The following is a 27107-nucleotide window of genomic DNA, read 5'->3' on the forward strand; positions in this document are numbered from 1 at the left end:
GTTGTTCCGTCTTTCAGACCTCCCCTGAAATACTGTTATGGATTGTCTCTTGGTCATCTCATCACTGTCACTCCTAATTTCTCTCATATTGTGCTGGCTGGATCTAAAAATTGTTTTTCAAAGGAGACGTGAGGCTTAAGAATATTCTGTGCCAGAAAGAGAGATGTGTAGCCCTAATTGGCTACCGTGTGCCAGGAGCATTACAGAGATGTTCCAAACTCTAGTTTCAGGCAAATGCACGAATTGGCACATTTGGTCAGTTTTATTGAACCCTGTGAGTGCCAGAGACACTTACACAATTGATTGACCAGTCACATTACATTTATGAGGTAAGCCATTATTATTGGTTGGTATATTGGTTGGTATAAGGTTAAGAGATTAAGAGCAAAACATTGCCACACGGAAGGCAGGCAGAAAAAACACATGCAAGATGTGAAGATGGACCAACAAATGTTTACTCAAGATATGAAATGTGAAGAGAGGTATTAGTAAAGAGAAGACTTGAGAAATAAGCAAGATATTTGAGCTTGTTTCAGAGCAACCAGTGGTGTTTTCCAATTCACTTTGGGTCTGTTTAGATCAGGGGTTCTCAAACTGCGGCCCTCCAGCTGCTGCAGGACGACATCTCCCATACTCCTCAGCCAGCCCCTTAGCTGAAGGAGCATTATGGGAGATGTAGTCCTGCAGCAGCTGGAGGGCCGCAGTTTGAGAACCCCTGGTTTAGATGCTTAAAGGGACACTTCAGCCTTCATATGCACTTCAATGCATATGCTAGCTGAGTAGTCCCTTTACATTTTCGTGTGGTCTGCCCCATCCATCTTTACAGCCACTCGGCTCCAGCACCGGCTTGACAAGCCTTCCAAGACCACCTGTGTGCAGGCACAGAAAGTACGCTCATTACAATATCTATATATTGGTTATTTTCACTCTCCTATATCATTGGCTTATGAATGATGTTACACACAGTATGAGGTTGCCTTTTGGAAAGACATTTATGTCCTCCTGCAAACACATATATAAAACAGGGTCATCCGCATGGCATAATCCTGCTAAAAACACTGTTAGTCTGAATAATTAACATTTATCAATCAATTTTGATACCAGTGACCACTGTGATTAAAAAAGTCTGTTTTGGGTTCATTTGATCATCGTGCTACACAGGCCTTATAAACTGCACTTGGGAGGGGCAGTACAACTAGGAGGATAGACTCGGCTTCCTAGCCAATAAGCCATTTTGTTAAATGACAAAAACATGTTCACACTTCATTTCACTGTCTCAGTTAAATAACAATTTATTTTCCACCGACATCTCACACCAAAAAAAAAAATCCCTCTTTTCTCTGGCTTGATTGCCTCTCCTCTATGGGGAATATAATTCATTGTAATCACAATTCAGCAAGAACATATAAGAACTGAACATGATGTTTTGCGTAAGACTCTGTTCAGGCTGCAAAGATGGATAATTATCTTTTTAAGTGTTTAGATTTTTTTTTTGTACACGATTTATTTTGTTAGTACAATAAAGAGCAAAAGAAAGGGTAGGGAAAGAAAAGGGAGTTAGTGAAGCATAAAAGGTTTCCAATTCTTGTGGATTTTTAGAGAGTTCATGCAGGGAAGGAAGCAACTGAGACAGATTAGCTTGGAATACATAAGCAGTGTCATAACTATAGCGACCCGATGCTGGTATAGGTTTTATTCAGCATGACTCTTTTAGAATCAACCAAGCAAAGCAGTTATTATTCCAATAATGTGAGGTCTTCCCAACATAGTGTTAATTTCACTGTTCTGTCTAGGCTCGCTAGGCCCAGGGAGGCAGCATTAGAGGGACATCAGACCGTCGTAGGAGCAGAGACCGTTTGCAGTACTTGCTCCCTATCCAGTCTACATTTCCTCACAGATCTCCAGCCCGTAGAGGACACAAGAGGCAGTTCTGTGGTAGATGTGTGGCCAAGAGGGTCCTATTTGTATTGGGCAGCACATATCTTAATAGATAGAGGAATGGTTAGGTACAGGAAGTCTAGTCTGCTTGGATTTGAAGATTTTATGCCACTACCTTAATTTTTTTTTATATTGTAAAATGTGCAAGTATTGCCAAACATCAAAAACGATCTTGGTGCCTTTTAAATTTTGTGATCATCTCACCTTGGCTCCATGGTGAACGCTGCATATATTTTCATTCCTCTCTCCTCTATTGATGTCCCATGTGCGATAAAATATAAAGCATGCTGACGAGCCCTTGAGAATCTGTAGCTAGGTAGCAGAAATATCTTGCAATTGCAAACCATACCAGCTTGCCTCTAAGTAAGTGGTTTAGCATGGCCCGGGTGAAAATATCCATAGCTGCTAAGACTTCCGCTGGCAAGCAGAATAAGAGTTCATAGAGTTCATGTCTGCTGAACAGGTATGTGGGGTTATGAGTGAAAAAGTAATTTTGGTGAAAATGTTTTTATCACCATAGCACCCAATGGAATGGATCTGCGAGAACATGTCATTGGTTGTTATGGTGATAAGTCGACTTTTCAAACCTTACAGATAATTATTTGTGTACATAGCCTCTATTTTTCCTAGGCATTTGTGAATAGTAGCGGTAGTGACTGGTACAAAATTGCCAGAAAGGCAAGAAAATGCTTTGGAAAAGGGATAAAATTCTTCAAGTCTCCAGTGGTTGCGTATAAAATTGGAGTTTCACAGCATCTTAAACTGGAAAGATTACTGTATGTGCCACTGCCCTGAGGTATGATAATATTTAAAAAAGCACACATAAGCCGTACGTGTTTTATTGATTGAGGGGCACAATCCTTCCCCCTACAGGCTCGGTTCCGTGGCGAAAGAGCCAGACTTGTTTCTTCCTAACGGGCAAAGCTAAACTTCCTCTTGCTTCGCCACATTCAAATAAATCTACATCACCATTCCTTTGGGGCTTTCTGTGTGACATTTGCGACTTTATTGCTTTAGAGCAAGCAGATTATATTACAGTTTCTTTTTACCTAATAGAATATAAAATATGTAATTGTGGGAGCAGAGACGCTTCCAAATTCACCAGAAAGGAATTCTATTTGCAGTCCTGGGCTCCGGGAGTAGTGTTTTCTAATAGGATAAGGATTGTGTGAGCAATAGTGGCCTCACCTAACTTAATTTGCTTGGTCGCTTACATAAAATGCAATACTGTTAATTAATCAGATTTCTTTTCTGTATTGTGGTCTCTGAAGGTACGGTTATGATGTCAAAACTCATAAATATGCAACTAAATCTTTAATATCAGTTATGCCTGTTGTGTTTCGTGGAAATCGCGTTTGTGAAGGTTAGCACTTTATGAATTGTTTACCAATAATGTTTCAAACAACGGAAACTGCTAAAGCGGCTAAATATATCTTTGGAAGTTGAAAGATGTCGATCTGATGTTTTGTTTCTTTTACTGATTGGTGAAGTTTATTTTTTTTGTTTAGTTTAGAGCTTTTTGTTGTATTCAATCAGTAAGGTTGCATATTAACAGTGCTTCAAAATGGTCCTATCATTAAAAGCATACATTGATCAGTTGTAAGCCTGTCAATGTGATTTATGTTGTTGTGTTTTATAATGCTTTTGTATTTTTAAATTAGAACAACATAGCCACATTATGTTTTGTAGCATTAGACTTGTGACATTACACATTATGCATTTCCAAAAAATACTCTATAGTGAGTTGCACAACAGATCTGATATATATACAATAACTTGTTCATCCTATTGGATGGGGCTTAAAGTGAGATCTGAATCAGATTGGACCTGTAGAGACGATAGGCTTGAGGACAAAAGAAGCAGTGAGCAAACTGGGTGGTTAGAAGGGTTTGAACATGAGGTGCCGCTTAACACCCTTGCAGGGACGTGGCTGTTGAACAGAGAGGTACAGCTTTATAGTGTTGCATAAAGCTTCTGAACAGTAAGCAGGGGGTGAGGCCTGCCAGATATAAGGTAGTCATATGATGGTGTCAATAAATTAGTTAAGTAAAAAGAAGAGAGGGAGAGAGAGAGAAGAAAGACTGGTAAAATAAAGAAATACAAACGATGGAGCTATGGACAAAGAAAGTAGATATATGGAATTAAAGAATTAGGAGGAGAGAGGGAAGATAGAAACACAGAGCAAGGGAGAGAGAGAAGAAAGGGGATAGAAAAAAGAGGAAAAAGGAAGGAAATAATTAGGATGGAAGAGAGTAAAAGACAGAGCGAGGGTGGGAAAAGAAAAAGTGGTGGTGAAAGTAATGGGGAGGAAGATAGAGAAGAAAGTTGGATAGAGAGAGAAAAAAGAAAGGGGAGAGAAGAAAGTGGGAGTGGCAACAAGCGAGAGGGCGTGGGAGAGGGACATAAAGGAAAAGGGAGAACGTAAGAAAGGGGGATGTGAGGGAGGTAGGGAGAAAGAAATGAAAGAAATGATAGAAGGGGGGGAGGAGAGAAAGGAAACAATAAAAGAAGAGCAAGGGAGACAATAAATAAAGAAAGGCAGCAAGGAAGGGAGAAAAAAGAAAAGGAAAAAAAACCCAAAAGGGTGAGAATAAGAAAACACAAAGAAAGAAAGAAAGAAAGAAAGAAAGAAAGAAAGAAAGAAAGAAAGAGAAAAACAAAGTGCACATCATTTTCATGACAGCTAAATACACAGGTATTATTATGTTCGTTATATTCCCACCCTCCTGCTTTGGATATGACAGTATTAAGAGTGTATCTTGAAATGAAATTGAGGCGGATTAGAGTGCTGTTGACCTGAACATTGCTGGGCTGTCAGACCAGTTGGATGCCGTCAAGTTGGGACCATTATGCAAGAACATAAGCCTATCATCCTTAGGTAGAGTAACACAATTTATTACATGAAATGAAAGAACTTCCAACATACTTAGTTCACTTAGTGAATTTGATGTAGTCATTCCCAGAATGTTTGTTAATGTTTGTATGCACCTTTAATGAGAAAGCAGGTTCTAGATTAAGACAGCCAAGATATATCCTTTGGCATAAACTCATGTATAGGCAGACAATTTCAAAGTCTGTTCGCACCCAATAAACTCAGACTAGCAGAGTCTAAGAATTGTAATGTTGGAGGTTGTGAAATTCAGTAATATCATGTAAAAACTGATTATTAAAAATTATGTGAAACAGATCATCAAACCAATATAATGGAACATTATAAACCAGAGACCAAGCCAGTTAGTGTCAGTGTCATAATCATAATCAGCACTCAATCTCATTTGGTGGGTTGTACAAGTTGGTTTCCAATCTATATATGTTTGAAAGATGCAGATCCACACACATTTTTGAGTGAAGACCTTATACATTTTTAGAGGATGCTACATTATTTTGCATTTATTTTTATTATAGCCATGAACACTGTATTGCCAATGAATCCTCTGCTTAAAATGGCTGACCAGTAGGTAGATCTGCATTATTTTACGGGGCCGCCAGGTAATTGTTATTTGACACAGGAGCACTACCTGCGGGCCATTCATGTCTTAAAACGTACTAGTATGAGAAGACCAAAGTACTGTGTAATGTCCAAGGCTTGTCAGTGAGCAAGTAAGTGAGAATAGGGCAGGCAGAAAATGGAAAGTAGTGTCAGAGTTTGTTAAGAAAGGGGCAGGTAGTAATCATAGTGTGAACATAGCACGACATTTTTTCAAAACCACTCAATAATCAAGTGCGATGCAGAAGAAACTCAGGAGGCTGCTTTGATTGCGTAAGTATGGTTGCAGGTGGAGATAACACTAATTGGATCACCACATAAGCCAGCAGTGTTTGTAAGCCAGCAGATGAGAGCTCATCAGCGTCTTGATTTGGGCTAGGGACTTCTCCATAAATGTTGTTCCAACTCTCTAATTGGTTCCCTAAATTGTATCACTACTTGCTGCAAATGAGTAACATCAAGCTACAGCTATAAAAGGCTTTTACTGAAAGTACAGCAATGTGTTTGTCTCGTAATAAAGGGTTTAAAGGGAAGAAACATTTTGTTACATCTAGAGACATACATTTTACTTGGGTATGCTATAAAGAGCTCCATTTATGATCCTGTCTATTTGCTTTTGAGTGAATAGATCAAGAAATATTTTGTTTCTCTGTAGAGTGAGGATGGAGATGAACCCCCGTCCCGCGAAGGGAGATCACAGTGTAAATGCTTGCAGAGAGACAGGGTTTCATTGTCAAATTCGAATGCATTGTAGGTGGTGCATTGTGTGCATATGCCAGCCACATCCTTTTTTTGATCTGTCCCCTGTATATGTACCTTTGAACATAAAATATATTTTCTAAATAGTGAAAGCTCATAAGCTACAATAAAACCATTTGTTTAATGATCGTATTGCATATAGCTGATATCAAGGCTGCAAAAACCTCTAATTAGCTATTTTAGAAATTCAAGATGGCAGCTCCCAAGGACCTTTTTCGAACTATCTAGACAAACAGAACTGTGTTGCTGATATAAAGATTATTCTTTAAGTACTCTTACGCATTCTTTTTTTCTATAATATCTGTGCTAACAACCACTACCGCTAAACTTTGAGATCCTATCTTTGCAGTGGTTATGTTACATGCAAAGCAGTGTGCAAAGTAATCACATAAATAAGGTACAAATGGTGTCCGATGTCCCGCATTGAAGCTATGTATTGCAGAAAAAGCCACAAAATGTGACCTTATTTTCAGAAATGTATTTATGGGGCATCTGACATCAGCAGAAAAAAGCAGCATCCTGTTGGGTCCATAGTTTCCCTTGGAGAGGTAGCGTTTCTGGGTGGGAACCCTTAGGGAACCATGAGCTAAAGACACCAATGAAAGTTTTCCAGTGCACTGCTTCACCTAACATCTACCTAATAAGCATCAATTACTTGGTGCCTTACTCACTACATAACCCACACCACCCAAGAAAACGTCTGCTTTAACATATATATATAATTAAGAAATGCATTAGGAATGTTACTAAGCATTTGTCAAACGTATTCATGTTAACTAGAAATAAGCTGGGCTGTTTACAAAAAGTACAAGAGACTAGCTATTTATTGTTATCTTTTTACTTATTTAGTTATTTTACTAGTGTAGTATACAAGTTGTCATATCAGCCATTTTTTCCCTGGGTACATCTATCTTCGATAAACATACCCTGTAAAGCCCTCTAGATGTAGCAATTATTTTGTCGTATGTGCCACCACCTTGATCACTAAGTTAATGAATGACACACATTCTAAAATGACAAATGTGAACCAGGCCCCACCAACTTTAAAAAGACCGCAGAGAAATGATACTTCAGGCCTGTGCCTGTTATAATCATAAATAAACATCTTAATACACTGAAAATGAAACACCAATCTGGACCTCAGCAAATCCCAGAAATGTTGCTGTAGCTCAGTGCGTCGGCAATTGCTCAGCGTGCCGCAACCTCAATCAGTAAATCGTTAGTGACTGGATACATACCCAAACTCTGGAAGACTGCAAGAGTTGTACCTCTCCATAAAAGTGGTGACAATACTTTAACATCTAACCGTCCAATATCATTGCTGCCTATTTTGTCCAAAATATTGAAACAAATGTGTTCACAATCAATTATGCGGGTTTTATTAACAAACTATCTAATCTCAGATCCATCATGCTTCCGAGCGAATCACCCGATTATACCTGCCTTCTTAAAAGTTTCCAAACTGGCATGGAAGTGTGTTGTGTTGCTTAGTTAACCTCAATTTTTATGTGAGATTTTATTCATTTGATACTTATTCTGTGTTGAATGGTTTTGTGCCCTTTTATCTTTTTGCTTCTTTGTTGAAGTTGTCTACATTAACTAGACTTACTAAACCTGTTACCATGTCTTTATCTCTCTTGTCAACCATATTCTTTTGCTTCATCTTGGGCGATTAAGTCTAGTTCTCTAACCATTTGTTCACATGGATGCTGTTTCTCACATGTATATAACTAGATATATGCTGAAACATTTTCCTTTATAACTTCTCACGCCCAGGTACGCACTGGCATACCAAAAGTAACCAACTGGGCCACCTACGTTGTCTCATAGCCACGTACCTAAAATGCCACATTTATGTTTTTTACCATAATGTTTTATGTATCCCATATAGGTTTGATTTTATTTAACATAGATTGTAGGCTGTCCCAGGATCTATTGTGTGTCAACGTATATAAATCTGCTACCTATTCTAGCAAGTGTTTATGGGAATGAAATGTCTTAGCTCATCTCATTCTTTGAAACCTAACTCTTTTTGGGTGTTACTTTGTGAAACAGCTGCATTACCAGAATAAACATAACTACTACTGAAAGGTGCTAGTTTGTAAAAGTTTACAAACTAAATGTAGTCTCATAACATTTATGTCTTGGTAACTAGGTTATCCTTATACTGAACTAGGTACAATGCACATACTGAACTATACTGAACTAGGTAAAATGCACATTTTATTAAATATGCACATTGAAGATGTCTCACGTAATCTTTATATGTTGTCCATCAGACTTTCCTCTGCTTTATTTTAATGTCTGAATCTTATGTCCGTCACTACTGGATGTAACTATGCCTCTTTGTCATTGATGAGACACTTTTTTTTCTAACTTGCGTGATGGTGTCGCTAGGCTGCTTATGAACAATGCAGGCCTTTAAATGAGAGCTGCGTCACTGAAGCCCCTTGAGACTGTTGTAGCAGACACCTCATATCCAGTTCTATCATATTCTGCTACGGTAATAGCCTGCTGTGTGTGGCCTGTAAAATGTTTTGCCTTTCAACATAACACCAAACAAAGCATTCCGTCGGATTGCCCTGTGGCACACAGTGTTTTGTAGCTTCATTCAGATCAGATCCGCGTCCTTCCTTGCCATGGAACTCAGCCAGCTCCTGTCATCAGTTAGGCAGCTCAAGAGTCATTTCAACTGGTGTGCCCTCAGGAAAGCCCTTTATGTCTAATGTACATCCAGATCAGTGTTTGTTTCTGCTCTTGCATGGCTGGTCCAGTATATAGACAAGATGATATGATCTCTGCCAATGGCTGTCACCACATATTCCAGAGAGTTACTGTAGCATCCCATAGAGGTCTTAGCCTAAGTGAAGCAATAAACTGTTTACAGAAGATGATTCATTTCGGGATCGTTGCTGTGTTGCTCTATATCTTGGTATGATCGGGGTGAAGAGAGTGAAGTTATTATAGGCCGTGACATCTGCAGCTGACCTGCCTTGCATGTATTTTGACTAGCAGGAGACTTCATCTGCTGAAGTTTTCTTGCCAAGAGATCTCTGAATTCTTTGGAAAAGACAGCCAATTTCAACTTAATTGGTGTAAAAAAAAAACAACTAAAATGCCTGTAAAAAAACATTAATGAAAAATAATAATAAATATTACTCATGATGAGCACTAAACTTATATATAGAAATATATATATATATATATATATATATATATATATTATATACGCACCGATCAACTATAACATTACGACCACCTGCTAATATTGTGTAGGTCCCCCTTTTGCTGCCTTGACCCATAAAGGCATGGACTCCACTAGACCTCTGAAAGTGTGCTGTGGTTTCTGTAAGTTGCGAGGTGGGGCCTCCATGGATGAATCTTGGTGCCATGTGTTCTCCAGGTAAGCGACCCACACCCAACCGACCATCCCTGTGATGTAAAAGAAAGCGTGATTCATCAGACCAGGGCACCTTCTTCCATTGCTCCGTGGTCCAGTTCTTATGCTCACGTGCCCATTGTAGGCGGTTTCAGCAGTGGACAGGGGTCAGAATGGGCACCTTGACTGGTCTGTGGCTACGCAACAAACTGTGATGCACTGTGTGTTTGACACCTTTCTGTTACAACCAGCATTACATTTTTCAGCAATTTGAGCTACAGTCACCCTGACGCTGGTTCGCCACTTTTCCTTCCTTGGACCGCTTGGTACCGACCACTGCAAACCAGGAACACCCCACAAGAGCTGTCGTTTTGCAGCTGATCAGACTGAGTTGTCTAGCCATCACAATTTGGCCCTTGTCAAAGGCTCAGATACTTAAGCTTGCCCATTTTTCCTGCTTCTAACATATGAACTTTGAGGACGAATTGTTCACTTGCTGCCAAATATATCCCACCCACTGACAGGTGCCATGATAACAAGATTATCAGTGTTATTCACTTCACCTGTCAGTGGTCATAATGTTATGCCTCGGTGTGTCTGTCTACATATATATATATATATATATATATATATATATATACATAGAGAGAGAGTGAGAGAGACATTTAATCTTTTTTCCCTACAAAATCTCATACCTCTTTTTAATCACCTAGTTCTGTGTGAAATTCTCCAGCTCCTTTTTGATATCACACTAATAAAACTATGGCTCGGGCTGACTTGTGTGATATGAGAGATAAAAGACAGCCACTGAACAAAAACAGAACATCTGGAGCATTGTGCAGGACAAAAAAAAAAGATGTGTCCCTTTTTCCAAAGACGCTGCGGAGATCTTCAAACACCCCACAGTCTCAATCCAGACCAGCACCAACAAAAGAGAATTTGTATCGAGAGAGTGCAACAAATCCTATAATTTGTGCAGTTTCCTTGTTAATTAGCAGCACTCATGATTTCCAGTTTCATGTCATTGTGCTTTTTATTTGTAGGACATTTAGTTCTGTACAATGTATAACAATGAATAAATGCAAGTGGTTTAAATAGCTTGGCAAAGAAATGCTTTCTAACAGCTGCTGCTTGACTTCTCATCAGCGGACCTCTCTCTGTGTTAAGTTCCAAAATGCGTCTATGATATCAAATTCTCCAAATCAGGTTTAAAAAAGCCCAGAAGAATACATATGATTAGACATTCTAGAAATCGTCACCTTTTGAACCAGTTTATAGCAGAGTCAGAATAAAGATGAGCTAGGCTTTTATGCTATGAAAGCAAATACATTTTGGAAGGTCATCTATTAAGAAGATGGCCGCTCTATGACTTCCTTGATGGAGCATTCTTATTTTTTTTATGAAAAGCAAATTATTAGTGGCTTAAAGCAAATCTGCCTCTGTAGCTTTGTCATGGTGGACATTCACATTCAAGAGTTATAGACCATCTTTCAGAATTTTTAATAATAATAATAAAATCTGTCAAGAGGTAATATCTGTCAAGAATAACATTCTGTCAAGAGGTTTGTGAACTAATTTGTCCATTAAAAGCATCCCAAAAAACAGTGTTTTTAGCTTTGAGATTTTAAGACCAACATGTTTAAGTATGGGTTCAGTCAGTGACGCCTTAGTTTAAATAATACAATATATTAAATTACAGGAAGCTACATTTTCATTGATATTTATTTTGTTTCCATTAAAAAAATAACACAATTCACAAGGTTTGAAAAAGCCCTTTGCTAATAAAAAAAATCATGAGTGTAGTTTATCCGAGTCTCGTCTTCTAGCTCAAGAGACTTGGGCAAAGTAGGTGAACAGATGAATGTTTTTATTGCTACAATTACTTCTTCTGCCATCTGTTGTAAATTAGTAAAATCCCCTAAACAACAAGCAATGGTTTAGATACCGTTTTTTAGGGTAATATCCTAAAATATACAATGCTAATCGTGGGGTTTTAAGCATTGTAGTCTGACCATGGATTGTCACCTTTAACTCTTTCAGTACCAGAGGGATACGGCACCCAGGTAATCCAAAATAGGACACAAAACAAAGAAAAAAACTTAGCCCATGCCCAGCAAATTGAATTAAAAAAACACATATTGGGCATTCTCTCACGCTATATGGCTATATATTGCTCAGCCCGCAACATCTCCCTTAAGTTTGGCGAGTCCTATCTAATTTTAAATAGCTATATATTTGCAGTTTATAGTTTGCCGTCCCAACTCTCCCAGAAATTCCGTGAATCTCCCATATTTTAATAGTTGTTATCTGGCAGCCGCAAACTATAAGAGACATCCGTTTTTTTTAAGAGAGCGCATTATGGAGAGTTCAATTATGACCACTACATTTTTCTCTTGCTTGCTTTCAAAAAAAGGTTGAGAAGTCTGATTGAGGCACATGTATGGCAGGAGGGGCTGCTCAACCCTATGGTTTGGTCAAAACCTGCAAATACGCACAGCACAAATAATATACAAAAATAGAGGAGCGCACAACACTAAAAAGCACTAAAGGCATTCAAATTGGCAGGTTCCTGCTAGAATAACAATGACCGATAAGTATAGAAAACAAAGCAAGAATTCAGTGCATGCCCAGTGAATATCAAAAAAATCTAAGAATATGACGCCCAGAGAAACATTTTGAAAAAGCTTTTTTTCCCAGTCTGGATTATTCTTTGGCGGCATAGATAACATCCTACACAGCCTCATGACCTACTCATCTTAATATATTAACATACGAAGCTATTCTTGTCAGACTTGTAACACCACATTCATGGTAGTTTTACGGCCCACTACACACAAGCTGCTGATGATTCCAGTTTTGCTAACCAGCTAGAAGTCAGATGATCCCTGAATCTTCAGGTCATTCTCATTAGTGGTGGGCCTGTGCCCATAATTGTGTCACAAAGCAGACTTTTCTGTATAACAGCGCTAACTGTTTTCAGGTGGCATTGCCTGCATACGTCGCTCCAGGGCAGAGAGTCCCGTGCTGCTAATTAGGAGAAATCGTTTGCAAAGCAAACTTACGCCATAAAATACATGTGCAGAGACCGTGACCACCTCACTTCATAGCCCAAGCTGTTGGTATGCAGCTGAAGGTGCTTATTTATCCAAAAAAAGAAATGTAATAAATCAGTGGAATATTGGCAAGAACATTTTTTGAAATCTGAATGTAAAATTAAAAAAAATAAGCAAGTAATTAATGTATTAACCCCGAGTTGCTTGCAGGGTAGAACATAATTCCTATTCTCAAATTTCACTCTCCCGTATTAGATAATTAATAAGATATTAGAAAATGCTCTCTAAAATTCTACTAAAATAATGTGGGTCCTTGGACCTGGGGAGGGGCAGTGCCCCAGGTGTGCCGGGTTGGGCAGTTTCCTCAGGGGTTCATAGAGCCCATCCACAAACCATTGGGATGGCGGTGTTAGAATATAAGTGCTGCAGAATATGGGGGTGCTATATAAATCAATCATTAATAATAAATTAACCAATTGGATGCACTGATCTAACCACACCTCCCCCAATGCCCCATCCACTGCCCAGTAGGATGGGCAGATAAAGACAATCTGACATTTGAAAATGACTGTCCAGCCAAAGGATGCAACCTGTATAAAAGACGCAGCCAATAATATACAAGAAAAAAACTTTTTACGCACCTGTACAATGACTTGGTTATGCGGGTTTACACACTGTGACCAGCGGTCCCTACTGATTGGTGAAGATGGATTGTACCCTTATTTGTTTTTTTAAAAACATTTTTTTTATTCATTGTTTTTATTACTAAGTTACGTGGGTTTTAGGTGAGGACATTTGAGTTTGCATGACCTCGTATGCAACAGAATTAAGTCCCATGCACCTGCTAGTAACCTGCATATACGTGAATGTACGTGTTGCTTTGTGAGTTCTAACAAAGTAGGGCATCTGAATAATCACTGGTCCCGAGGAGAAAATATGAAAGATGTGAATGGAACTGTGGGGATTAAATATACATGATTCCGGTCTTCAATAGTACAATATTGATTTACGATTCAGAGCAACAGCTCCAAATTTTACAGAAAGTAACCAAGCTTCCAAAACAGATGTGATTTTATTGTTGCTGGAAATTGGTGCATGCAGCTACTGTTGAACACACAATCAGAAAGTGTGCCATCTTTAAGCATGTCCAAACATCCAACGTTTACATGAACTGATCACAAAAGCAGGAATATTGCCAAGGTAAATATCATACTTTCCATTTAAGTTTATGTTGTAAAATAGCACTTTTGTTCTCTTAAAAAGGGATATGCAGAGATTTCCCTTAGTACCGCATCTCATAAACAGTAATTTCAATGTAATTTTATGAGCCATTTCAGTTCTCACTATATTTTAACCGCTGTCTCCAACCTGAAATATAAAACCCACATTCAGCAAATCATTGAAGCACATTTGGGTTTTTATACTAAGCGTTATGAGTGAGGTATACCTAAAACTTGCTGGCTGTGTTGACACTTGATTTTGAATGTTTGGATCTGAGATTGCGTCTTATTACAGTCCTGTATATTCTTCAGTCCTAACGGTTCTAGAGATACTGTATATAATTCTCTATATAATATATGTAGTTCAGAAGGATGGGTTATATCCTGCAGGGATTGCCTGGCTGGTGGGCTGTTGTCCTCTTGGCTGGTCCACATTATTTAAAGGGAGTCAACCCTCTTTCCAGAGTAGAGACTTAGTGGAGGTGACATAACACAAGGTTACGTCCTCCCAAAGTCTGTAGCTTGTTCACCCCATTGAGCGTCCTCTTTAATAACAGCTTGGCTGACCCTGTATAAAGCGTATTTAAATTTCTTGAAAGTCACCCCACGGACTGCAATGTTGGAGGGCAGCTCAGCCCTTTCTTGCAGAGAAATTAGCCGGGGTTGGCCTTTTGTGATACATAGCAAATTCAGTGTGTTGAAACCACGACTCTCCTTCCAACTACTGTTTTAGTGTTTGAAGGCCATGTCATTCCAATGATTTGTTTGATGACTAATGGCAATGTTAGCCATGTACAGCTCTCCTACTTGGGGCGCAAAAACGTGAGATGGAGACAGATCCATGGAAGTTCGTAATCTCTGCATAGATATTAACTGTGTTTCCATTTGTTTGAAGATTTTGATTCGCTGGATACACATTTCATTAAGAACAATGTCTCCCTGCAGGAGTTCAACATCTCTACAATAGTTTAAACTGTTCTTCTATCTGTAATGCGAGTTGCGACTAATTAATAGAATAGGCTTTTCTTTTCTGTGCCAGATTCCATTAATGAAGCTTCATTTAACTGAAATTGATATAAAATAATCACATTCATTACTTAGATCTTTTGTTTGTAGTAATTTGAACAGAGATTTTATTTTTGTTCCACAGTTGTGAATATGAAGTGTCTTTGTGTTAAAGAAAAACCAAGGGTTGTATTTACCAAGATGTGTGACTAATTGTTATCTTAATTATTTTGTACTGTGGAGAAGTCGCTGCTCTCGCCTGCCAAGCCACAAATTAGATTGAGTCATTTATTTAGTATTTTGAGAATTTTAACACATTATTATACCATCCCTCCAAAAGTCATGTTTTTTTGTGGGACAGTGTTGATTTTAAGGGAATGTTCCACAGTGACGAGTAGTTTCTCCACTGTCTCACTTTGAGACAGCAAGGGTCATGGTATGGTTGAGGAGACCCTCTGATATCATCTGTCTAGCCAGTCCAATCAACAGATGTCTGTGTTACTGCTGCATTGTAGCTTCCACATGGCCATCTTGCGATGATCTGGACAAGCGTTGTTCTTCAGTTAAGGTGGGCAGGTGGCCACAACTCCTGCCTGACCCTTTTCTGGAACCACCCCTCCTCATCTCATGTCACGACTCCCCACACATTTGTCCGATTTTGACATTTGAAATGTTTGAAAGTATGTTTTATTGTCACAACACTCTTTTATGAACTAAGTCTCCTTTTTAAATAGTAATCACAATTTTTAAGACTTTATATTTCATTATTATTCCATATGTATTTTGGTTATTAAAAATAACTTAGGCCTTGGCCAAAAAAACAGCTGTGATTCATAGAGTCTTGAGAGATTGTAAAACAGAATATTAATGAAGAGTTAAATTTTTACCTGCACCGTCTTGAGAGGCTTCTATTATATGACAGGGCATATGCATGCTTGTCTGACTGGGGGAAAGGGTTAAGTATTGAGTTGGAGACACATTACTGCTGATAAATATATATGTCGTCTGTTTGAGAATAATTACACAGTATCAAGAGAGCTAATGAGAAGGGCTGCCGGCAGATGTGGGAATTATCTGTAATTAAAACATGACCTATTAACAGTGATATTTTCATCCTAGCCTTACTCCATAAGTGGTAGGCCTTCCCTCCCATTGTTTTACTCATTCTCAAAAATAATTTCCGGCTTCCCTCTTTATCCTTTTAATTATTTCCCACTCCATTGCTATAACTAACAGTATAGTGTCTCTCCCTCATGTCACATAATCCCCTTTACTGCACATACACAGGCAAGTGTTCAAGTTGAACAGGGGAGGGAAGAGACCTGCAAGACGTGACAAACACCCGTGAAACTAATAATTTATATTGCATGACAGCTGTATGTACCTCTGTACCTGAGCTTTATTGCCCTGTTCAGTTTAAGAAGTGTCTGAGCAATGGACATATCTGGGAACTTCCCAATCTAGGCCCCCGAGCTCTCCCACTTCGGAAATGAGAGCGGTATAATCATGGCTAAACACCCGTCCCCTGCCTGGAGAAAACTCAAACTGACCCAGGAAACCTGTGCTTCACCTAGAGACTCAGGGTCAAGTCTGGAGACTTCCCATGTATGGCAGCTGTTGCTTTATATATGAGAGCAAGGCATATTACTGTATTTGAACTATGTGCCCTGTTGTATATAAGTAACCTATTGACTTTTGGACCTTGCCACGGGAGAGATGTTCCTATTGGCTTATGTCTGAATTACATTGTCTTGTCCTCTGTTTTCTCTACAAATGCCTTGTCACCATAGGAATTGTTGGTCACTCTGGACAGAGCATTAAATGAAGTGCCATGTGATTGAACCTTTGCTGCATGCTCCACCCAGCATTTCCCAATTCTTAACAAGATCATGTTGTGGGTGGAGGAGAGAAAGGGGCTGCTGGATTATGTTGTGTACACTGAAGGGGAAGAGGCTGCTGCATAGTGTTGTGTATGGCAGAAGCTGCTGCATGGTGTTGTGTGTTGGGAGGAGTGCCAGATAGTGTTGTAAGTATGTAAGGGTGTGCTGGATACTTTTGCGGGTTAAGAAGAAAGAAAGATTGATTATTATTTCTCTTGGTGTCTGACCGCGCAAAAGCCACGTTCCCCTATTTAAATCCAGAAGTCTTTTTGTTTGCTTTGAAACGCTACCTTAAATCTTTTTAGTTATTAAACTGCATAGTCACTAAGAAAAAAATGCATAGATTATAAACTCACAAGAGCACTACCTTCTTCTCTTTTTGTACAATTGCATATTAATGTGTATAACCAATTTAAGGCCATTGCAAGTGAAAAAACAAACAAACTTTATTTAGGTATTTGTCCTGATTTTGGGAACACCTCATATGTAACAAATAAAAAAATACATTTTTTTTATACTAATTAATAATTTGTGGGGGGGGTCAGGAGTGATCTACTTGTCATCAGTCCACACTTGAACTGCAGAAGAGCCTTAAGTGACTGAACTGGAAGCACCTTTGTCTTCAAGGTCATGGCTCGATTTTTATACACTGCTCTACAATGCTAGTGCTCCTAAAGGGGTTAACATTATTGCCAATTCTGTAAATTATGATTAATCTTATTTCTCTACTATAACAATGATATGGAATATGCTGGTGATCTGTAAATTAAATGTAATGTTTTGTGTTGAATACCGCACAGCCTTTCTTGTACCAACACTGAACAAAAGCGCATGAAGCAATTCCCTTTAATGTGCAATAAATTTGATGGTCCTTGGCAAAATTGCATTGTATCCTGTAGTGTTTGTGTTTCATGTTTTGTAAAATAGTGTACTAGTCAACACTTGCATGCCACTTCTTGTGACATTTGGGACTTTCTAGAAGATCTCCCCATTTTGTTGTTCGTTGAGTGCTTATGATGCAGATAATAGTTATCCAGTGGTTCCAAATGGGGCTTTTGCAGAGTACGGCCATTTGAGAATCGCCATTTTTGTTAACACTAGCTCTCGCGGCTGCATTGAAATTAAAATGGAATCCGCGTGGGTGTGTAAGAGGCACCCATAGAAAAGTATTTCTGTAGATACAAAAAAAAAATCCACTTTAGTAGATTTCACATGACGAGACCCATTCATTCACCATAATTGTAAATTACCAGCTTGGGTACATGCTCCTGTTATTTACAGAATAATTTTGCTCTTTAAGAAGACGTAATTTTATGACTAGTACATACTTCACAAATACTTTTCTAAGTCAATTGAGAACTCAGGAGGTGCGCTTTTCTTTGAGTAAATTAGCAATAAATTGTATTTTACATTTAACTCCATATTTTACTCTCTACCTCTTTGTAAAATGTGTGTGTGCGTATATATATATATATATATATATATATATATATATGTATATATATATATATATGTATATATATATATATATATATATATATACATATAGTATATATATGTGTTGCAATTTATATTAGAGATAGAGTGAACACAGCTCATGTATACATATATGTAGTCTGACATTTATAGAAAATTGTACATTCTTGCCTAAAGGGAGAAGATACAAGTGGTGATAAATGTATCACAAGTAATTGAATCCAGGCCTAAATGTGTCGTTCTCTCTCTTTAAACAATCAAACAAGTGGTAAATTCCTGCTTGTTTTGTTCACAACTAATTTTTCTGTCAACCTACTATACACTGTTTGACTTAAAACATATATTAGCAAGACAGCTTTAGAACAGTTTATTTTGTAAGTACAAATGTGAAGTTTTTTTGAATGTAAACTGGTATTATGTTGTTTAACCTCTTTGACTGCCTAGTAACGTTAAGAATGTGATGATTTAAAAAGTTCTAGAGTGTTACTGATGACCTAATATACCAACATTATAGCATCCCTCAATATTCACACTTTCTTTTTTATTATGTTAATATGTCATCAGGGAGTCATTACAACAATAGCTGGTATAGGGATATTCCCAACTGAAACACGCACAATAGATTTAATTTAGGCCTCAGAACGGTGGTGGATGATTAAGGCTAGATTCTTCATTAGGGGAATCAGGGATGGAAAGAAAGAAGAGGGGTTTAACAGTTGCCCAACCCATTTCTATCCATGCTTTTTCACTCTTCTTTTTTTATCCATTTTCCTATAACCACCTCTGGAGCATACCTCTGGAGGAACTTCCCATGGCTATCTTCCCCTCTCCTGGGGTTGTGGGGTAGGGTTAGTCACACCTAGACCAGGGGTAACCCCAGTTATACTTAAAATGGAAAGGGACTAAGCAGTGAGCTGAGAGTAAGATGAGTAGAACCTAGATGACGAGTGTGTGTGACCGAACACTGCTTCCCTGACTGCTGGTTGAAGATAGTCCTGGGGATGCAAGGCTTCAGTCTGAAGCCATGCAAGCTGAGTCAAGTGTGCATGGGTTCAGTGGTTGAGCCACTTGACTCATCCTCTGGATACTGTTAGCCCTTGGCGAGAGAGAGGTGTTATCTGGCTTTGCATTGGCCCTCAGTCCTACCCTTTGATGAGAAGAGGCTATAGGGGATGCCAATATTGATTGAACTTTGGGGCATATGCACACCTGGGATCTTTCTAAATGAGTTGACCCTGAGACAGTAAATATTTACTCTTTTCATGGCCTCTTATATGGATATATGTAGAACATGCTGTAGAGCCCCTTCAGCCTGAGACCCTGAGATTGGAGCGAAAGCCCTGAGACTCAGGGTCAAACCCTGAGAGTTCCCAGGTATGGGCATATATGTGGATATGTAATTCTGGATCTATGGATACTTATATAAATAACATTCACATTCTAGAGCACAGACCAAGTCTGAATAGACTGAATATTTAAAATATATATATATACATATATGGTTTGCCCTTCTGTGACAGATGAATAATCTCCCAGTGTATAACTGAATAATGTTAAATTATTTGATAACCTTTTTTATTGTTTATATACAAGATGGCAAATACAGCTGAATTTACAGCATTTTTCTCAACATTGTTCTCTTTTTTTTTTTGTCAGGTTTACAGGAACAAACTTACCACCCCCTGTCATTAGCAGCAAAAACTGGTTACGTCTTCATTTTACTTCTGACAGCAATCACAGGCAAAGAGGATTCAGTGCGCAATACCAAGGTAAGTAAATACCCCTCTGTGAATAACTACCACATCCGGAATGGTAGCGGGCAGAAAAGTATGAGAAATTTCACCTTTATTGAAAACATAATGGATTTACGGGAATGTCTCCAAGCGGAAATCGGAGACACAGCCAAAAACGGCGTTTCCGAATCCGATCCGTGGAAGTTCTATATGATTTGTGATCTAAGAAAATGGATATGTAGTTCTTATGAGCTTTCAAGAGCTGGGGAACAGAGTATTGTGATAAATTAAAGACCCCATTGCAATCTCAATAAAAACATTGAGACAACAATTTTTATTTCTCCTTTTTAGACAGAATTATTTTAACGTCTTGAATCCTGTATCCAGTGGTCCCTTTAAGGAGGCCAGACCAATGCTGGTATATACAGGATCAAAAGAAGTGCCTGGCATGTTTAAGGTTGTTCAAAAATTAGCTAAAAGAGAAAATAAATAAATGAAACATGCGGAATGGCAATATGTAATCCCACTTTTTATTACCACGGTAGGAACTTGAAGGAGTTGTTTACCCATAACCTTGTAAGAATGTGAACATTTCCAATTAGAACATATTCTGCAGATAGAGAAGCATGGCCCCAAATTACATGATGTGCTGGAGACAAGCCCCCAGAGCCCAGCACACGCAGTTTCATCTACCACATAATTGTATCCTGTATCGACTTCTCCAAAGTGCGAAAAAAAACTGATTCATTTAGTTTCCCAATCAGAAAGCTACCTGGTCATGAATGATAAATGAGGCCAGGTTTTCAATCTTTTAATTCCTGAATATTGCTAGAAACGGAGAACCCCGACCTTTTTCCCACTCTGGGGATTAGTATTTCAATGGGGGAATGGTGGACTCAAATGGAAAGCCATGAGCGGAGATTTTTTTGTATAATACAGGATCTGCCAACAGTGCTGTTCACATCATAGTAACCTTTTCTATGGGTGCATTGTCATGTCATTCTGGGCAAGCAAGATAAATTTTGTGTACTAATTAAGAGCATCCTTAAAGTAGTATGCCCAATTTTCTGTGTGCGAAACCTTCACAGTAAGAGGACTAATAAGAAATGTAATCAACCATGTGTCAACAGCTGATGTAGTGGTTCATTAATTGTTTTGGACTTTAAATGCGAGGGTTCAGAGAGTACTCAAGTCCCACGTACACAAGTACAAATATATTGAAGCTCCTGGAGTTTACTATGAAACCTAAATATAGCTCTTGGGTACTATTTATTCCCTGTGTACTCCCTGCATTAGCTGCACCAACACAAGGCCCATTTAGCTGCTTCACTGCTTCAAGAACCTGCACGTTGCCTTTCTCTAAAGTGTTTTCCAACTGGAAAGGAAGATACTGTATATGGCATGACTGATCGAGAGGAGATCCCATCATCTCTGAGCCCTGCAGGGTAGTTCTATCAAACACCTGCTGAGTTCAATCCTCAATCAAGGTGCTAGGTGAGAATTTGTAGCTGGTGGGAAAGTAAAAGTGTAGCATTTCACACTTTACTGATCCCTTAAAAACAAAATGGCGCTGCCCTTTGGACGCAAAGCCAAAGGTTAATGGTAAGTACTAAAATTGAGCATCATATCGGTGAAATTCCTAAAGCTGCACTACAGGAAAGTGCAGTTGCTCCCATCCTTTTGGAGCCCTGGCCTCCTCAATGATAGGTTTGTGAACTAGTCTACTTAAAAGGGGGCCTTGCATAATTAAAACTATTTTGTAATAAAACATACAATGTATCAGGGTTGGGTTGCCAATAGAACACCTATCAATTGTGCATGCTACAGCACAATATTTAGTAAGCTCTACCAAGCAGTACATTACATTTATATACCATACCTCCTACGTGTCACATGTTAAGAGTTAGTCCCCATATTCTTTGTTGTCCTGTTAAGCTGCACCCACCTTTCCTTGACCACCCTCTGAGCTGTGAAATTTACTTTTGCAGGACAGACCTGAATCCCTTAATACCCAGTGATGTATCGAAGCTAAGATGTTAAAAGGGAAATAATATGATTATTTTTTTTCTCGTGTGCATTTTTAATATGATATATGATTTGGCATTAATTAGGCTTCAGGAAAATATATGTATAGTTTTCTCTATTTCAAAAGCAGTTTATGATGTTTTCCTCCAAATATAAGTATAGAAAAACTATGAAAATTGTAAAAGAGGATATCCCAAGCTCAGCTTTTAAAGTGTTGATATTTAATCCCCCCCCCCACACATTTGTTCAATAGACCTGTAAAAATATAATAAAATATTGGGGGGTGGACTAGGGCTGTTCTTTATGCATTTTAGAATGATGTCTAAACCTCAGCTTTTAAAGTGTTGATATTTAATTTTTTCCCCAAATTTGCCCCACATTTGCTCATTACAGCTGGAAAGATATGTCATATTATAAAATATTGGGGGGGGGGGGTTGACTAGGGCTGTTTTTTATGCATTTTAGAATGGTAACTGTGTCAGTGCAGAGAGAACAAAGCTTGGCCAACAGAGATTTAATAATAGAAGAATTTTATTTAAAGTCTGATGTTAAAAATTCCATTAGGACCAAAGCAAATAATTACATATTAAAAGCAAAATCCCTGTATGTTCTGTACTTCAGCCTGCTGGAAATTAGATTAAAGCAGCTCAACAGAAACTGAGCTTGGGTTTATTATTTTTATAATTATTTATTTGAAAAAGATTGACAGAAATATATTGATTGCAGATTCTCATGTCGCAGCTCCCTTGGAACATCCACAGTTTCAGTGGCGTAACTGCATGGATGCCAGATATTGGGGGACATACACAGCCAAGCAACACGGCTGTCGATTTGGACAGCAATCAGCAGATTAAATTTGTCAGCTGTTCATCATGAACATTTTAAATAAATAAATATATAAAAAAAACCCGTGAAGCTGAATTACATTCAACAATAACCACATTTCCATTTTTAAATTGCCAAAAAGGTACATTTTTGTTTTAGACAGTGTGGTTGGAGGTGTTTGGTGTGAAGGGCCTAGCCTGGAATTTTTATGTGTCATTGTAACCTACTTATCCTAAATGAGTACGCAAAGTAGTGTATTTTATTTATGTGGCAATAAACTCTTTTTTTTACACTCTTAGAAGACCTTGCTTATATTAAAAGTAATGTTTTGCAGAATTGCTTCCTTGGCTTATGGAAATGTGTACAATTTTGTATGTTATATATTTTATGTACTCCTGCTTCCCTTATGTTAGTGATGATTTATAGTTCAACATATTTTCCAGCACTTTTTATGCATTCAATGTATTACTTTTTCACACAAAAAACTTATGACAGCCTTATAAGTAAACCCTTCTTAGGGTCCAAGTATGAGGATCAGCAGTGTGGCCAGATGATTGATTGATGTATCCTTCTTAGATCTCCTTGCAGAACTCTTTGGGGTGTCTGTTGGGCAGACCAGATGGGCCGAAGGGTCCTTATTTGCCGTCACTTTCTATGTTTCTGTGTAGACATAGATGAGGTTTCCTTTAACAGAGTTTCTCTGAGAAACCACAACTAATAAAGAAACTCATAGAGAAGCAGTACAACTTAATATATGAATTAATGTGAATCAGTTTGCCGCATGACTGGATAGTGAGGCATTAAAGGCAAATAAAGTTACGTCTACCACAGTACCAATATGTTGTAGGGATGTGGAGCGACAATTTGTTTGATAGTGTAGGTCGGAATAAACTTATGTCCCAAATCTCCCAATAATGAATAAAAAATGCACTTTAAAGCATTTGCCTGTTTTCCAACGCGTTCAAACATGTCTTTTTAGTACCCTGATAATGACGTGTAGTCCAACGGCACAGGATTGAGTAACTTCAGTTTGAAATCCTTAAACTTTATTTATCAAAAAGGATGTCATTTTCTAAAGCTCAGTTCAGTTTTTTATGGTTCATATGGTTGGCCAAATCTGGAGCTCTGGTAGAAGAAGTGTGATGATTGGGTTGTGTTATATAACAGGAGATTGTATCTGTAATACCCACAGAAGGATATGTAAAATTAATCTGAACATGAATGAATACATAATATTTGTGTATCTGGCTCATAAAGCATGAAAAGTATGTGTGTGCTTGCATAAAACAAGAAACAGTGACTTATTAAAATAAAATCTCCACAGACTCCAAATGATGAGATTTTTATATACATTTTATTTTTTTACACTTTTAAGTGCTATACTTACTATATTGGGAAGCCAATGTTCTGTGTGATGGAATGGTGGTTTTAAAGCATTGCATACAAACATATTTTTAAACCCTGCTCTTTAACCGAACACATTCAATGGGAATCCACTCTGAAGTTTAACTGAAGATGAATTAGTAAGGGCTCTTTCCTAACTTTAGCTTCTAGGGTTAGACTTTGGCTAATTTAACATTGAGCTCTTTGGGATCCAGGGTACCCAGTCTTGTTTAGCTACTAGATCATGTCAAGTTGTTCTCAAGTAAATACTAGTGACAATTTTATGATTTCACTGGAGAGTTATCACATCTGGGTCCAGCTTCATTTTGGGAAAGCTTCCAATGTCTACATCTAGCCCTGAACTCGCCTGAAAGCTTCCAATGTCTACGTCTAGCCCTGAACTCACCTGAAAGCTTCCAATGTCTACGTCTAGCCCTGAATGATGAAAACAGTTTATATTTAAAAAAAAACATTCTGGATTATTTCACTGTGCTTGAAAGTCAGCTCAATTTCTGTTTTGTCAAAATCCTTCCAGTGAAAAAGCAAATGGAAATGAAATCTAGAGGAGTGAAGCTTCTCCCCAACAAGGACACCAACCAGAAGACATCAGTGTGTAAGTGTTTGGTATTGGTTAATTTTACTTCACACATTGCCATTACCAGATCATGCATCCTTCTCAAGACCACTTTGGTGTTTCTCATACTCCTCCTGTCCATATTATTGGGGAGGGCAGGGGATGCTTTACTATTGTCTTGTTTTCCACATTCACCAAGATATTGACAGACATAACATTAGGTCATGTATCAAGAGTTGGATACTGAATGAAGCACAGGTAACCCAGGTAGGAAAACGTTACAGTGTCAGAGGTGTGAACAAAACAACATTTAGCACAAACCTCTGGCAGATAAACTTTGGTGAATTTTAATGTAGCTGTAAATGTCAGCATTGCTATCCTACCAAGATTGCATGGAGGTGGCCATCATGGATATGTCCGTCTCTTTTTCAATGTAAGATTACAAATGAAATTTCGGAGTGTTGCTCAATCATTGTCTTCTTCCGATGAATAAGTAATGTCTTTGATAAACAGTTAACTAGATACTAATATGGAGGTGTCCATCAGTGTAAGTGAATTATAGTTCAGAGTAGTATCAGCATACAAGCACAGACTTAACTGCAGATGCATACCTACGCGTCATCTTTTCCTTGTTTACTCAAGCTTTGAGGTTGTTCTCCTGCACCTGGTACTTTTGAAAACGCTAATTCTCTGTTTTGCGGAGATTGGTGGGTAAAGCACAGACAACAATATCCCTGTGTAAAGGACACTATGCTATATTCTTATGTCTAAGCTGGGAAAAGGTCATCTGCAAATCCCCTGGTCTTTCCAGTAGCTTGGCTGCAGTGGCAGTGCCAGGTGAGGGGCTTAGTCTGCAAGTCTTGGAGGCCTTTTAATTGTGTACTTTGCAAGATGCTTAATGGTGCCAGCCAGACCTCAATAAAGTAAAACTGGAAAAAAATGCAGGGTGTGTCATATACCTTGTCACAGCACGTGTTTCAGTGAAATGCTTTATTTCAGGGAAAACAGTGCCTTAAAAAAACCCCTCAAAAAAGCCAATTTCTCAAGCAACTATTTTAAATTTACTAATTTCAGTGGAATATAATTTAAATTGCTTTTGTTGGAGCTGCTTCACCTAACACATGATGGTAAAGCATTTTACAAATGGATAGATGGACCCCGGACCCTCCTAGGTAAGGATGGGGTGACACAGGTTGATCTACTCTACAGATTTAAGATCTTGTGAGTAACTTTACCCATCTTGTGTCATGAAAGTTTGCTCTCTAAAACCAGGGAACATAGCCATTGAGTACATGCCGCTGTTACATACAAGTAAAAGTCTGAACGTCGCTATATGCATGCATGATTCTAAAAAATCACTAATGAGTACATAAGATTCACTTCCAAGATAGGGGGACAATACTGATTTACAATGGGGGATGCAACCCACTGGATTCCAGGACGTTTAATATGGAAACGGCACCTGACAATCGCTTCTAGCCCACTATCTTTATTTTTGTCGCAAGAAACTTAAACATTCACCTATGTGTTCAGAGCCATTGTGGTATTAATAAATGTGTAAACGCTGTAAAACATTTTAGAATAGAGTATAATCATAAAGTAAGTCACTCTGTCAAATCTAAAGACAATTCTCCACACTGTTTTATATGTAAATGTTCCTAAACTGCCGAGCTTGCACTTTTAACACAGGGCTCTGAAAAAGTGAGAAAGAGACTTTATTAATGCAAATTCTAGCAACTATATACGTTAATTGACTAAAGCAAGGTGTTGGCAGGAGAGCTGGGGTTTCAAGTTCTGGCACTAGCTATGGATTATAAAGGGCCATCCCTGGCTAAGCATGGTGACTTTCAAGATATTCTCTGCAAGTTAATTTATGCTCTATACATGGCCAGGAAATCCATTCTGAGAGCTGGGGGCTCATTGGGTGTGAACCTTTTTAATGTAAAGTGAAGTCAGTGATATGGAGCTACAACTCTCCTGCTTTAGTGAACGAGCGCTAAGTCACTTCTAACACTTGCTTTTGAGTGTGCGATGAATAGAAGAAATGAACTTGCCCCTACCGTTCTACAAACACCGTCACAAAGCAGACACTGCAGAATCCTGAATATAATATGCCCTTGTGTATGAAGGTTACACAATTTAGTGTAGGAACAATGTAAATATATCTTATATTTTTATCAGGAAAATTTACACTTGAGATTATGCGGCAATTTATATCAACACGTAAGGAAAATGCCAACCTAGCTTCCTGAGTAAAAACCCCTGTTGTGGTAGTATATATTTTAAAAGCTTCAAGGTGTGGAAGAAGAGATTTCTCCATCATAAAATGTGTTTTCTCAGACAGCATAATATGGATCTGTGTTGTATTTG

General features: G+C 38.3%; 1 protein-coding gene across 1 annotated transcript in view; it reads left to right on the forward strand.

The window, feature by feature from the left end:
* The window catches only part of CSMD2 (CUB and Sushi multiple domains 2), a 382136-nt gene that overhangs the window by 221342 nt on the left and 133687 nt on the right, over positions 1–27107 (forward strand). Inside the window, exons 6-7 of the mRNA XM_053454739.1 lie at positions 19854–19966; positions 24699–24776. Of these exons, the coding sequence (XP_053310714.1) occupies positions 19854–19966; positions 24699–24776 (191 nt within the window). The remainder of the gene's footprint in view (positions 1–19853; positions 19967–24698; positions 24777–27107) is intronic.

The sequence above is a fragment of the Spea bombifrons genome, chromosome 2 (genome assembly GCF_027358695.1).
Source record: "Spea bombifrons isolate aSpeBom1 chromosome 2, aSpeBom1.2.pri, whole genome shotgun sequence".
NCBI lineage: Eukaryota > Metazoa > Chordata > Amphibia > Anura > Pelobatidae > Spea > Spea bombifrons.